This window comes from Coenobita brevimanus, chromosome 66 (assembly GCF_032717465.1).
Source record: "Coenobita brevimanus isolate Jiangsu-jjx chromosome 66, ASM3271746v2, whole genome shotgun sequence".
Taxonomy (NCBI): Eukaryota; Metazoa; Arthropoda; class Malacostraca; order Decapoda; family Coenobitidae; genus Coenobita; species Coenobita brevimanus.
Window position 1 is genome coordinate 746994 of NC_137019.1, and position 13587 is coordinate 760580.

General features: G+C 42.6%; 1 protein-coding gene across 1 annotated transcript in view; it reads right to left on the minus strand.

Moving 5' to 3' along the window:
* Positions 1-1818: 1818 nt before the first annotated feature.
* Positions 1819-13587, minus strand: part of LOC145405243 (uncharacterized) — an 85672-nt gene continuing 73903 nt past the window's right edge. Inside the window, exons 2-6 of the mRNA XM_080276664.1 lie at positions 10239-10431; positions 9284-9489; positions 6298-6417; positions 3333-3454; positions 1819-2104 (exon numbers count right to left, since the gene is read on the minus strand). Coding sequence (XP_080132790.1) covers positions 1939-2104; positions 3333-3454; positions 6298-6417; positions 9284-9489; positions 10239-10431 — 807 coding nt within the window. The 3' untranslated portion in view covers positions 1819-1938. The remainder of the gene's footprint in view (positions 2105-3332; positions 3455-6297; positions 6418-9283; positions 9490-10238; positions 10432-13587) is intronic.

Genomic DNA, 13587 nt, shown 5'->3' on the forward strand with positions numbered 1-13587 from the left:
ACCCTTCGTCCCTGAAGCTGACCTACTCCACGCTGACACAGTCTTGCTTCCTTAGGCTCTTCAGTCTTCATTCTAGATGAAATTTTAAGAGAGAAACTTCTGACTGAAGGGATAATCAGAAGGACACTTAAGATTACATTGATATGAGAACCTAATGTCCACTTTTGTACCTTTTATAAACACGCAGTTGAGTAGTTCAGTTCAGTTACAGTCGCTTGAAAACGAAGGATAGGTATGTTGCTGTGTTTGCTGGTGTCTTGTTTTGATGTTCTCTCTGTATGTGTTACATAGATGTAAGCTTTCCTTCAACTGTATAGGTACTCTTACAGTCGCCCCAAAACCAGAAGTGCCCTCTACTTTACAGTGTGTGTGTGTGTGTGTGTGTGTGTGTGTGTGTGTGTGTGTGTGTGTGTGTGTGTGTGTGTGTATGTGTGTGTGTTGTCCGACTGTACAGTGATGATATATGTGTTATTGCGTTAGTCTTCCATCAGGTGCCAGCACCGGCCGAACACACAATTAATGGGGAGACATACCATCACCATCATCACCATGGCTTATGCAGAGTATTCCCTCTTCATTTAAACTATAAGACACAGCTGGTTGCATCACTAACTACAGCTCACAAGGCTTCATATGGTATTGTTGGAGTACAGGCGTTTGTAAGTTTGATATTTCGGCGCCATTTTTCCATATCGCCTGTACTTCCACGTTTATTCACATTCTCCCTCTAGTGTACACCTCTGATACTTTGTGAGGATTTTTGGAGGGATTCAGAAGTGTGCAAAAATATTTAGCCATAGAAAGGAGTCTGTGACTTGTGGTTATCATAGGATTATAACACTGAACATCGATGGAATATGCATCATGGTTTACATTCGGTATCTTGAACATCTAACACAAACAGTTTCATCTAGGGTCCTTGTGATACCCAACAATGTTCAGTCACTCACACACCTGTCCTCAACTCTGTGTACCTCTTGCTTGACGTAGCAGAGAGAGAACATGTGACTTGTTAAACGAGATCACTTTTCTATGTAATATCCTCACCATTTCAGGATTTTGATATGCACATATTGTACACAGAAGTTTTTACAATTGATCCTTAAGAATGGAATACATATCACTTCGGTTCTGCACAACACTGCAACTGGCTCTTTATCAGTTTATATTACAAAACACTGTAATATTGCAGAACTAAGTAACAGCAGTAACAAAATGTGGTCGATTAATTTTTCCGCTTTACCTCTTGAGGAGTGGTTTTCTAGTTACATTTTCTCACTGCTTGTAAGAAGGATCTGCCTGTTTTAGATTAATCTGCCAGATTGTTGATTTCTTGCTCATTTTTTTTCTTCTCTTCCCATTTTGATGTCCATTGTGTTATTTCACTATTAACGTTTTTTGTGACATGGGATGGCGAGGTATTTCCTAATTCACATTAATGATTATTATGCTTTGACAGTGTTGAACTGTCAACAAGGCATAGCAGTACTTTTAGGGGACAAGGTCAGGCGCCCACTTGGTTATAGCTGGTGTAAAGACCTTCCAAGCCTCACTGGAATCGAACACGGTTCCTGCTGACTTCCAGCGTCTATACAGTCACTATCACAACAGTTTCTGGAAGGTTAGGACGTTCTTCGGTTCCCTGTTCCCGCGTTCCCTCATGAAATAAGTACCGTAACTGTTTCAGAGCTAAGTATCCCCAAAGCACTGCAGCACAGTAAGTGTAGAGTCCTTCCTCTTGACGTTCTCTGCCTTTTCAGCAGTTGGTGTAGTTTATTCCCTGTTCCCTCCTTATTGTGTTCGTTTTCGTCCCCTGTTGATGTCGCTCATTTGTTGACACCACTTCTGTTGTTGATATTTGTGTTCATTCGCTCACATTCTCATCTCGGTCTTATTTGATTCCCCGGTACTGTCCCTGGAGACGGTGACATCTGGCGGCTAGTCGAAGAAGCTGTCGCCATCGTCCCTGCCCACAAAGACCTGTTTTCCGGGACCCATACGCACGGGGACAGGGGGACCGTTTATGAGTTTCTTCAGCTTCACCTGCTTGGCCTTCTGGTTCTGCGCCTGGAGTTTGTCTCGTAGCTCTTTTAGATGCGCCTCCCTGGGGGTAGACGGGGAGGGTTAGTTGGGGAAGAGATGGAGGAGGGCAGGGTTAGTGAGGAGATAGGAGGGAAGGAAAGAGTTAGTGTGAGGATATGTGGGATGGAATAAAGTTAGAGGAGATTGGTGGGGGGGAGGGCTAATGATGGTATAGGTGGGGAGGGAAGAGTTAATCGTGGACACAAGGGTTGATGGGGGATAGGTGGGGGAGGGAAGAGTTAGGTGAGAGGGTTGGTGGAGAGGGCAGGGTTTTGTGAGGGGCTAGGTGGGGAGGAGATGGTTATTGAGGACATAGGTGGGAAGGGAGGGGTTATTGAAGGGATGGATGGGAAGGGAAACGTCAGTAGAGGGGAGTGGAGGAGGAAAGGGAAAAAAGTAGAGCTTGGAAGGGTTAGTGATAGGAAAAGGTGGAAGAGGAAGGATGCGATGTGAAGGGCTTGGATGTAGGAAAGAAGAAAATGGTAGTGATGATGGTGATGAAGGTGAAAGTAGGGTCGTGATTATGATGGTGTTGGAGGGAAGGGATATTGGTGAATGTAGGTTTGTGTTTGTGATGGTAATGTCGAGTGTTAGTGAGAATTGGCTGGTGGTTGTGATGGTGATGGTTGTGGTGGTGGTGGTTATGTTGGTGAAATGGTGATGGTGAGTGTAGAATGGTGATTGTGATAGTGATGCAGGGATGGGGTATAGGATGGCGGTTGACAGAAGATGATTATGATGATGATACTGGTTATAGGTGGCGGTTGTAATGATGTACTGTAATGATATATTGCAATGATGTAAGTGGTAATTTTGGTTGTGATGGTAGTGGTGTTGGTGGTCAGTCATATCACGTTTTTTTAAGGTTGATAAGAATGATGGAAGGCGATTGGAGTGATAATGATATAAAAATGATAGTACTGGCAAAAATTAAGTAGGCACTATATTATGTAATACAGCATCTGCTTTCCCGACCCAGTTTTCCCTTCTCCTTTACCCCATCTTTTTTGTACTTTCTGCCTCCTGTCATTACTAGCTTACAGTTTCGCTGTCTCTCTCTCTCTCTCTCTCTCTCTCTCCTCAATGAAATCCGGCAAGTTGTCCGCAGAGTTAGTTTCGCTTGCGTGTGTGTGTGTGTGTGTGTGTGTGTGTGTGTGTGTGTGTGTGTGTGTGTGTGTGTGTGTGTGTGTGAAATTTCTCTCCTTTCTCCTCGTCCTCTCTCTCCTCTCCTCTCCTCCCCCGCCTCTCACCTCTTCTCCAGCGCAGCATCCTTCTTCTGCGCCACCTTCTGCTTCATCTCTTGCACCTTCTTCTCAGCCGTGTTTTCCTTCCTGAACAGCCCGGCTGTCTTCTTCTTTGTCTCGAGTTCAGCCTGAGGGACAGAGAAACTCTTAATACTATTACAGAAGCTACCTATTTTGTATATATATATATATATATATATATATATATATATATATATATATATATTTTGCTCTGGCTACCGATATAATAATTTATGTGCAACTTAGGGACGTCCTCTAGCAATGACCAGGTTAATGAAGGCTCCAGGTAAGGTCACTGCTTCAGTTCAAAAAGTTTCTCCAACACTGATTAAAACTGTGTGGTAGCAGGAGTGAACTAAGACATACGTCATCTTAACCCCCACACTACGACGGGCTTTGAGTGAGCAACTGCTAACCCTTTCAGTACAGTGACGTTTGAGGGAGAAAATTATGACATTCTGAGTACCATTAGCTTTTTTTCATTCCTTCTGTCTCCAGAGATTTTTTTTTTTTTAGGTCATCCTGTTTAGTACCATAATGTTCTTTTTTTTTTTTTTTTTTCTGTTCTTACTGCTTCCTGACTCTTTTCTTCATCTGAGACCACCGCTAAGGAAGGAGTTAGAGACATCTGTTAAGTAATATTCCTGCCAACTCCAAACGATTTATTTAGCTCGAGAAAAACTTATTGTAGTTTAGATGTAATGTGGTGGAGCGAGGGAAGGAAGAGAAGAAAAAGTATTAGAAAGTATTTGAAGGGAGGAGGAGGAGGAGGAGGAGGAGGAGGAGGAAGTGATAAATGGGAGGGGGAAGAGGAGGAAGTGGCAGATGCGAGGAGGAGAAAGAAGCTGTAGAAAGGAGAGAGAGAGAGAGAGAGAGAGAGAGGAACTGCGTACGAGACAAAGAAATGAGAATGTGAAAGTGGAGGAGGGAGAAATAAAAGAAGGAAAGTCTAAAGGGAAAGGGAATTATACCAAGACAAATGTTCCCCCGAGCTAGACTTTGCTAGATCATAATTATAGCCCTGCGAGGTGACAGGAGGGCGCTACCCCTCCCGGCATGACAGCTACCGGGCGTGGCTCGAACTCACGACCCACCGATCCCGAGTCCGTCGCTCTACCACTTAGCCACCCTGTCCTCAATAATATGTCCAAAGATATAGCCTATTTCGCTTTATTCTTACAGTCAGCAGACGATATTCTAAATCTCAAGGAGCACCTCGTCGCAAGGGGGTTAAGGATAAAGATGAAGAAAATGCGTATTAAAAAAATTAATAAAAAAAGTGGTTCTGTTAATTCAGTATTTGTTCCTGCTGTGTTCTGTGGACTCTGTATACCCTACGACATACTAACCTTTCTACAGCTGATCTCTCTCTCTCTCTCTCTCTCTCTCTCTCTCTCTCTCTCTCTCTCTCTCTCTCCAGATGACGTAGTATGCGTGTACTATGGTAAACTGGGCTTGTAGATATTTGTATATTTAGATGACTGACCTTTTCCTTTCCTATACCTCCCTACGCATTCCTCCTCCTTCCTTATCTGGCATATACATTTTTTAACGTCGGCGGTCAGAGAGTATCGCTCATACAGACCCACACGGAGTAATAAAGCAGAAGGGTACATTGGCAACTCTGGTGACGTCATATAGGTGTCATGGCGGCTTCATGACGTCAAATGTAAACAAAACACGGTCGCCATGGCTTGAAGACGCTGAACTAAAGGTCGCCGGTGCATACTAGTTTGAGATGTTAGAGGCTTGGAAAGTTGTTTGAACACAGTCACCAAGGTACAGCACAGTATAGTTCAGGGATTTTTTTATACGTGATCCTAGAGGCGATCTAATGAAAACTGGTTGAGTTTGAGGATGCTGAGGAGTCGCATTGTAACACCTGGTATTATGCTTGGATATGTACAGCATTCTAGATATCAAAGACATAAGTCGAAGATTTTGTTTTGCCCGATAACAGACCTTTTTAAAAACAGGAGAAAAACTGTATCTATATCACTTATATTAATGGCAGCATGAACAACAGCAACAAAAAGTAGTGTACGCAAAAGAATAGTGCGAACAGTTATAATTGTTTGGAAACCGTTCATACAATGATTTGGTCTCACTTGCACATGTTTTGTAAGGAAAACATTATGGGCTATATAAAAGAGACAAAATACTGAGCAGGGACAGAAACGGATTCCTTACCACCACACTAACAAAAACCTTGACACAATGCAGTAAAAATAATGTTGCCCTCATGACCCATAACCCTGGACATACCTAGGATGCCTGTTGGCAAGTTGATAATCAAATGTACTTCAGCACATAACTTGTCATGAAAGTGTAGCTAGTCCTAAATCGATGTGAAAAGTATAGGTGAGGCTGATTTTTTACATCATTCTCGTTTTTAGATAGTCTGCCATTCCTGAGGGCCACTTAGCTTTGGCCTACAGGTACGTGATGGCCGAGTGGTTAGAGGTCGTCTGTTGTCTGAAAATACGCGAGTTCTATCCCAGGGTGGGCTAGGGAACACTTTGATGGATGGAAATTCGTTAAAAACAGACTTTACCGACCTTCCACGACCCCCAACATGTCTTAAAAATACCTCCTCTTATACCAGTGCACTAGTCCTGAATGAGATACCATTGCATGTATTCAGTTAGAACGATGGGTGTTAGTGCCGAAGTGGTGACATGTGCAGCTATATGACGTGTGGGAGGACTGCTTGGCCTTAGGGAACGGTATTTTAAGCCTATGCCCAGAATCGGACCCATATAAAAGTGCAATAATGATCTAGTGAACGTGTCGGCGTGATAGGTGGGTAGTTAAAGTGTAAGGACAGATTAGACGGAATAGTAACATTCTGTATAAAGAGAATATATCTTTTTGTTGATATTAATGCCAGACCACTGAGTAAGGACCGTAAGTTCTGTTTGGCCTGTGTATATATGTAACTATGTCTCACCTGGCGCCTCTCATTGGCAAGGTGCATCTTCATCCTGACGTCCTCCTGCGTTAGATCCCGCAGGTGGTGCTTGTCACGCTGCCTCTCCAGGTGCCGCTTCGTCTCCTCCGGTAGGAAGTCCTGGAGAAAGGGGATTTGTTTTAGATTTCACTTATATGGACGGATTCAGTAATTTTATTTTTGTTAACACCAGACGGTACTAGTTGAGCATAACAAAATCCCAGCAGTGAGATTACTTGGGATAATTTTTAACCCTTTCCATGCCAGGGATGTATTTCAACTCGATAAAACTACGTGCTGGTATCCTCATTAAACCGTAAGTGTGCCCATTTTCCGGGAAAGGGTTATTGCTTAAGGAGGCTGTGGCTTGGAGGATTAGTGATAATAACAGGCATTAAGATTAATAAAAGATGAAAGTTTCTATGATGCGTCATTTTTTTTTTTTTTACTAAGATTGCGATACGGTAAGCTCATTATTAGACACTACATGAAACAGTTAATGATCGAGGAAGTTGAGACTTGCAGGGTTAGTGTTTGTAGTTAGCGTTTAGTCAAGGTAAAGTATATATATATATATATATATATATATATATATATATATATATATATATATATATATATATATATATATATATCACTAATAATTTTTTTAAAACTAAGAGCGCAAAGAAAAGGCAAGCCCAAAGTCTTAGAGGTCACTGATGGAACACAACGAGAGGAAATGGGAGTTTGGCCTCAGCTTCTCTAGTGACTGCATTATGTAACGTGGAATACAGGTTCATCACTTCATATCCAGACAGATGTTATAAAAAGGCATGTCAAAATGTGAGAGTTTGCCTGTTCCTCTGTTCTGGATGTCCACTCCACATATCAGCAGTTGATGTGACAGGTGTTCACCGGACATGTATTCCCATAATGTCTACCGTCCATGCTTAGAACGGGAAGAATATGCTAAGCACTGATAGCTACCTTCGCCAAGGAGGTTATGTTTTACCCCGCGTTGGTTTGTTTGTTTGTCAGTCTGTCCATCTGTCTGCCTCTCTGTCTGTCTGTCTGTCTGTTAGCAGGATTACTTAAAAAGTTATGAACGGATTTTGATGAAATTTTGTGGAGGGGTGGGTCATGGGCCAAGGAAGAAATTGTTAAATTTTGAGCCAGCTCCTGATCTGTAATATCCTTTCACAGTATACCCAAAAGTTCTCAACGAATTTCAGTCAAATTTTGTAGAAAGGTGGGCCACGGACCAAGAAAGAATTCGTCAAATTTCGGGGCGGATCCGAATCCGGATTCTGTATCCACGGATCCGGATCCGGGATTACTAAAAAAGTTATGAACGGATTTTGATGAAATTTTGTGGAAGAGTGGGTTATGGGCCAAGGAAGAAATGATTAAATTTTGAGGGGGATCCGGATCCAGATCCGGAGTATCCTGCACAATATCTCCAAAAGTTCTCAGTTAATTTCAATTAAATTTTGTGGAAAGGTGGGCCGTGGACCAATAAAGAACTGATTAATTTTAGGGTGGATCCGGATTCGGATCCGGATCCATTTCAATGACAATGGCATTGGCGGAGGTACGCGTTCTCTAGTTTAATGCATTCTAGTTCAATGCCGTTATGGGGTGTGCTTGAGCATGTTGTTGTTGAATAATGGCTTGCTGGAAATTAATGTCCTGCTCTGCCACCATTATTTATTTATTTTTCCTGGGGTTTAAAGATCACTGTCCTTTTGCCGTGTCACACCATAACACCTCCCTCTCCCGTCGTGCAAGGCCCTAGGGGTGGGAGGTGAATCATAGTAACTTCAAACAGCATCGTATTCCAAAGGAGGGACAAGATACTAAAACAAAACCCACGATCCTGGTGATATGAGATAGGTAATGCAAGACTGCCTTAAATATCTCACAGAAACTGGTGGCTGGAATACAAGACATTACCAAACCTTACGTCACCCCCTTTCTTCAAATGTCAGCCATATTATATTCAGGGTAAGAGTGAGTAGCGCAGGTAATGGTGGGGTGGGAGGTGGTCATTCTTGCTGCCTTCTGACTGTGGTGTATCTGTGTCTTATTAAGTAATCTTCTCTATTTTCCTTCTTGTTTTGTTGTGTTATTTGGTACATTCTCTCTCTCTCTCTCTCTCTCTCTCTCTCTCTCTCTCTCTCTCTCTCTCACTTTTCCATTCCTTCCTTTCCTCCCTGTCTCACTCCTTCAGTCCCCCTTTCCTTCTTTCTCTCACTCGTCCTTCCCTTCCTTTTCTTAATCTTCCACCCCTTCCTTCTCTTTCTTTTTTTCAATCTTTGACTCACTCATCCCTTCCCCTCCTTCTCTGTCTCTCTTTCACTCTTCCCTTTCCATTTTTCCTTCATTTTCTTTCTCCTCTTTTCTCCTCTCTTCTCACTCTCGCACTATTCTCTTCCCTTCTTTCTCATTCCTCTCCTTTCTTCCTTCCTCCCTCTTTTACTCCTACAATCATCTTTTACCTTTAATCTCACTCGTCAGATTCCTACTTTCTTTTTCTTCCACTCTCTCACTCTTCCCTTCCTTCTTCCTTCCTTCCTTCCTTCCTTCCTTCCGTCCCTCCTTTATTTCACTCCTCCACACCGCCCTTCATTTCCTTCTTTCATTCCGCTACTTCTCCCTTCTCATCCTCTTCCATTCTTCTCATGCCTTCCTTTTCTTTATTTTCCATTCCTTCCTCCTCTTCCTACTCTTACCCCTCCATCCTTCTCTTCCTCCCCTTAGTCCTCCACCCTTCCCTTACGTCTTTCTCTCATTCTTCCACTCAATCATTCCCTTCCTTCTCTTACTCTGCCACTCCTCACATTCCTGTCCAACTCGTCCTTCCGTCTCTCAATCTTCCTTCCACCCTTCCTTCCATTTCTGACTCCCCCACTTCCTTCTTACTCCCACTCTTCCATTACTCCCTTCCTGTCTTTAATATCTCTCCATCTCTCCTCTTCGTCCCTCCTGCCTCGCTCCCTCTCACCTTAGGCTTTATTTTACTGGACGAAGCCGACTCTGTGGCTGGTGTCGCCTCCACGATCTCAAACGCCATGCCTGTGGAGCACTTCTGTTTGGAGGTGGCGATGAAGCCCTCCTCCCTCAGCGACGCTAGGATGGCTGCCTCCTCCTGCCTCGCCTTCTGGTACCCGCTCAGCAGCCGAGGACACTGCTTACCCGTTATTGTCAGGTCTGTAGGAGCCGGGGGTCGAGTGGTTAGAGAAGTGATCTGGTGTTCGAAAGGACGCAACTTTAACCCCAGTCTGGAGAAGGGAACGTGACCTTCCACAAAACATATACACATCCCTGCTAATACCATCGCACCAATCCTGAATTTGACAGTAAGTATATGAGAGAGGGGGGTGTGAGCTGGGAGCAGGGCAGTGAAATGACGGGGGACAGGGCGGTATGGAGGCGATTTGTTTGTGGCCACCCCTTACTGGAATAAGGCGTCTGGCAATAGATAGATAGATGGAGCGAGTATTTAATGGAGATCGTGAGTATTAGTGCCGAAGCAGTGACATATAAAGATGTGTGGTATTGCTGAGCCTCAGGAGATGAATTAACAAGTCTGTGTCTAGAATCGGATAGAAGGAAAAATAAAAAGGCAGTGAAGGAAGGCATAGGAAAGGGTCCGGCTGTGGCTGTGGCTGGGGAAGGTGTTCAACGGTTTGTTGTATTATCATAATTATAATCATCATCATCTTGTTTATACTAAAACCTACAACTGAAATAGATTTCAGAAGTTAATCATACGTTTTGCTTTATCACATCAATATCATTACTATAGTGTTCATTCATAGCTCCAATTTAAGAATACTGATACCCTAATCGGTATGTGGCGTTGTTCGGAATTGATGGGAATGAGTCAACAGGAAGATGTTAGTGGACGTAAGTGTCTGAGACTCATCCATGTAAAACACAGTAACGTAAGCACACACCGAGATTCTCTACGGGCGTGAAGTCCAGTTCGACCCTCCTGACCAGTTCTGCCGGTGAGTTCTCTGTGATGACGAAGGAGTAATCATCGTCCAGTTCGTATATGCCTGAGTCGCTGGAGTCCACACTGTGGGCAGAGGCTGCGGCTGCGGCACTCTTCAGCCACCCACCACCACCACGGCAGTCCAGAGATTCCTGTGGGAGAGGCAGGAGTTATAATCTGTTCGTTCTAACCTGACGAACATTCTTAACCCTTTTCAGCTCAGATGATGACCAGGTGTTGTCAGATTGAAGGGTCGATTTTTTTTTTTTTTAATGGAAGAAGAAGAACCAAAGGCTTGGAGCCCGCAAATTTTTCCCTCTAAGAAAAAAAAAAAACAAGATAATAGGAAACCAAAATCAAGATCCATTCATTTCGAGATGCCTGGACACACTGCGTTTAAAAGACGAGGTCATAGACTAGTAGGAGACTCATCCCTGAATCACAGCTAAAACTCCAAATTTCATTCAACCACGACTTTGTATACTAGATATGAGTGGTTCATTTCCGTTGTGGGAAAACAAACATAATGTAATAAGGTTACGGTGGGCTGCACTGAACTGTCGTACTGTACACGGTTAACTTCGATACGTGGTTGCTTTGATCTTGTTGTGTTTGTATAATATATTAGGTTTATAGTGTAGACTGGAGGGTGAGATTGTTGAAAGGCCAAATAGGTAAATTTTCACGTTCTCTTCGTGTACCTGACATACCCGCACACTAAAGCACTTCAGCAGTTCTCACTGGAAAATCATTCTGTAAAGCCTACTTTTCGCACTCCCTGTGACATACAGTTGTTTAAACGTTTAAATGCCAAATATCCATGCACCTCGAAAAAGTTGGCTCTTGATTTTTACATTCTTTTATTTAGCATTCTTTGGAAAGGACATGATCTGGTCTTTCTTAACCTTCTGTTCTCTCTCATTTTTATTCCCTAACAAAATCTTGTCAAACCCGGGTACAAGCTGCAGATTCAACAGTAATATATTAATAGTAACAAGAGCCAACAGCATGGCCATGAAAAGTGTATGAGATGAATAATGGAAGACTCGCCGCCGTGCCATCAACTATGCATGCCTCTTTTCAAGCACCACCCATGCCGCTGCGTCGGAATATACAGCACGGTGTTCATGTCCCGCTGTAATAAAATGTACCGGTACTACCCTACACCCTCCACCACAGTACAGCCATGTCACGTGTACACAGTGGTTGTACATCAAAGGTAGTACATTTTTTTTTTCTTTTGCGCCAACGATGGTTATGGAGAATTATTTAGCTCCTGTTGATTTTATTTTTTTCCTATTGTCAGGGTCATGCCTCGATTGTCGTTGTTTGAGTGTAGCTAGTGTTGTTGTTTGGTGTTGTTTAGAGAGTGTTGCGGCTAATAGTTTTGTTCTTTAATTGTCTTTGCTTGATTGTTGGTAGAATTGTTTTGGACCGGTGTTGTGTGCTTGTAATTATTTTTGTGATTGTTGGTAGTGTCCAGTTGTCGGAGTGTGGTTGTAGCTAGTGTTCTGTTTGTTGTTACTGTTATGTGGGTGATACTTCTGTTGTTCCTTTTACCATGTTGGGTTGTTGTATGGTTGTAGTGTTGTTGATGTTGTGTAATTGTCATTGTATTGTTGGTGGTGTTTGTTATGTGGTTAGAGGCAGTGCTGTTGTTTTAGGGTTGCAGTTGTTTACCGTCGTTGCTAAGGGTGTTGCCATAACTGAGTGGTGTTATACGTGTTAGTGTGGCCCTCATTGTTATGGTTTTATTATTATTATTATTATTATTATTATTATTATTATTTATTACGTTGTTGTTGTTGTTGCTGTTTTTGTTGTGGGTTTGTTATCGTTACTTTAGTTGTCATTGGATTGTTATGCTATTGTTGTTTTTGATTTCTGCTGTTGCTTTAGTTTTCATGGCGTTTATTTTTGCTGTTAATAATAATAATAATAATAATAATAATAATAATAATAATTATAATAATAATAATAATAATAATAATATTATTATTATTATTATTATTATCATTATTATTATTGTTGTTGTTGTTGTTGTTGTTGTTGTTATTATGACAGTTATTGTTATTGTTGTTTTAACTGGAAACGGGTCTGAAAATGAACTCGTTATTGGTGATGATCGCCAACATAGAACAGGCTGGTCTGTAGGAGGAATAGAGAGGCAAGAATTAACCGGAGGGAGAGAGAGAGAGAGAGAGAATACGAAAATTAGAGAGTAAGAGAGGAAGAATGCAGAGTATGAACCTAAAGTGGATGGGCGTTGTGAGCCGGAGTGATGACTGATATGAAAGTGGAAGAATGTAAGGGAAGTGGAAGAGGGTGGAAGATAGAGTGGGGAGAGGGAGTTAGTGGGTGGATAGGGGGGGGGGAAGTGAATGGGGATGGGGAAGTGAGTGGGGAAAAGTAGTCAGTGGATGGGGGAAAGGTTTGTGGGTTGATGAGGAGGGGGATATGGGTGGGAAGGAGTAAAGTTGGACTGGGAGGGGGTAGTGAGTAGATGGGGAAGGGCGCAGTGGGTAGATGGGGATGGAGATGGTTATTGGATGGAGAGGGGATCGTGGGTGGATGGGGAGGGGGAAGATTGGTGAATGGGAAGAGGTTAGTGGGAGAATGGAAAGGGGGTAACGGGATAGGGGGTAAGGGGATAAAAGTTATAGGACTAATCTGACGCCTTTAATACGGTAAATGCTGTGTATTTTGTATTCTTTCCACCTCCCGACGACTTTTATTCAGCGTAAGAGAGGCTGACTTTTATTCAGCGTAAGAGAGGCTGTTGTTTATATCTTTACCTCGATGCCAAAGGATTGTTTACATGTCCTTTGACGATATTAAACTGTTCGATACTTTTTTAAATCCAACCTGATATTGTTTAACTGAGCACGACTTCTTTTTCGTATGACCTGACCTCATTCAACTTATTTGTTCTTGTTTACTCTGACCTTACCTTGTTTACATGTAGCAACGACATTATTCAAACTCAGCCTGACCTTACTTGACCTGACTTGATCTTGTTTGCAAGTTGAGTGGTCTTTCTTACATGGAGTCTAACGTTATTAAAACCTAATCAGACTGTTTAAATGACCTGACTTTGTTTACATGTACAGTGACAGTGTTTATATATGACCCGACCTTGTTTAACCTAACTTGACCTTGTTCATCCTGACCTTACTTAGTTTACATTAATTCCGATCCTTTTTAAAGCTAACCTTACCTTCTTTCACCTGGCCTGATCTTGTTTGCATGTGGAGCGACCTTGTTTACCTTTGACCTGACCTTTGCACACCTGAGCTGGCTGGTGTTGA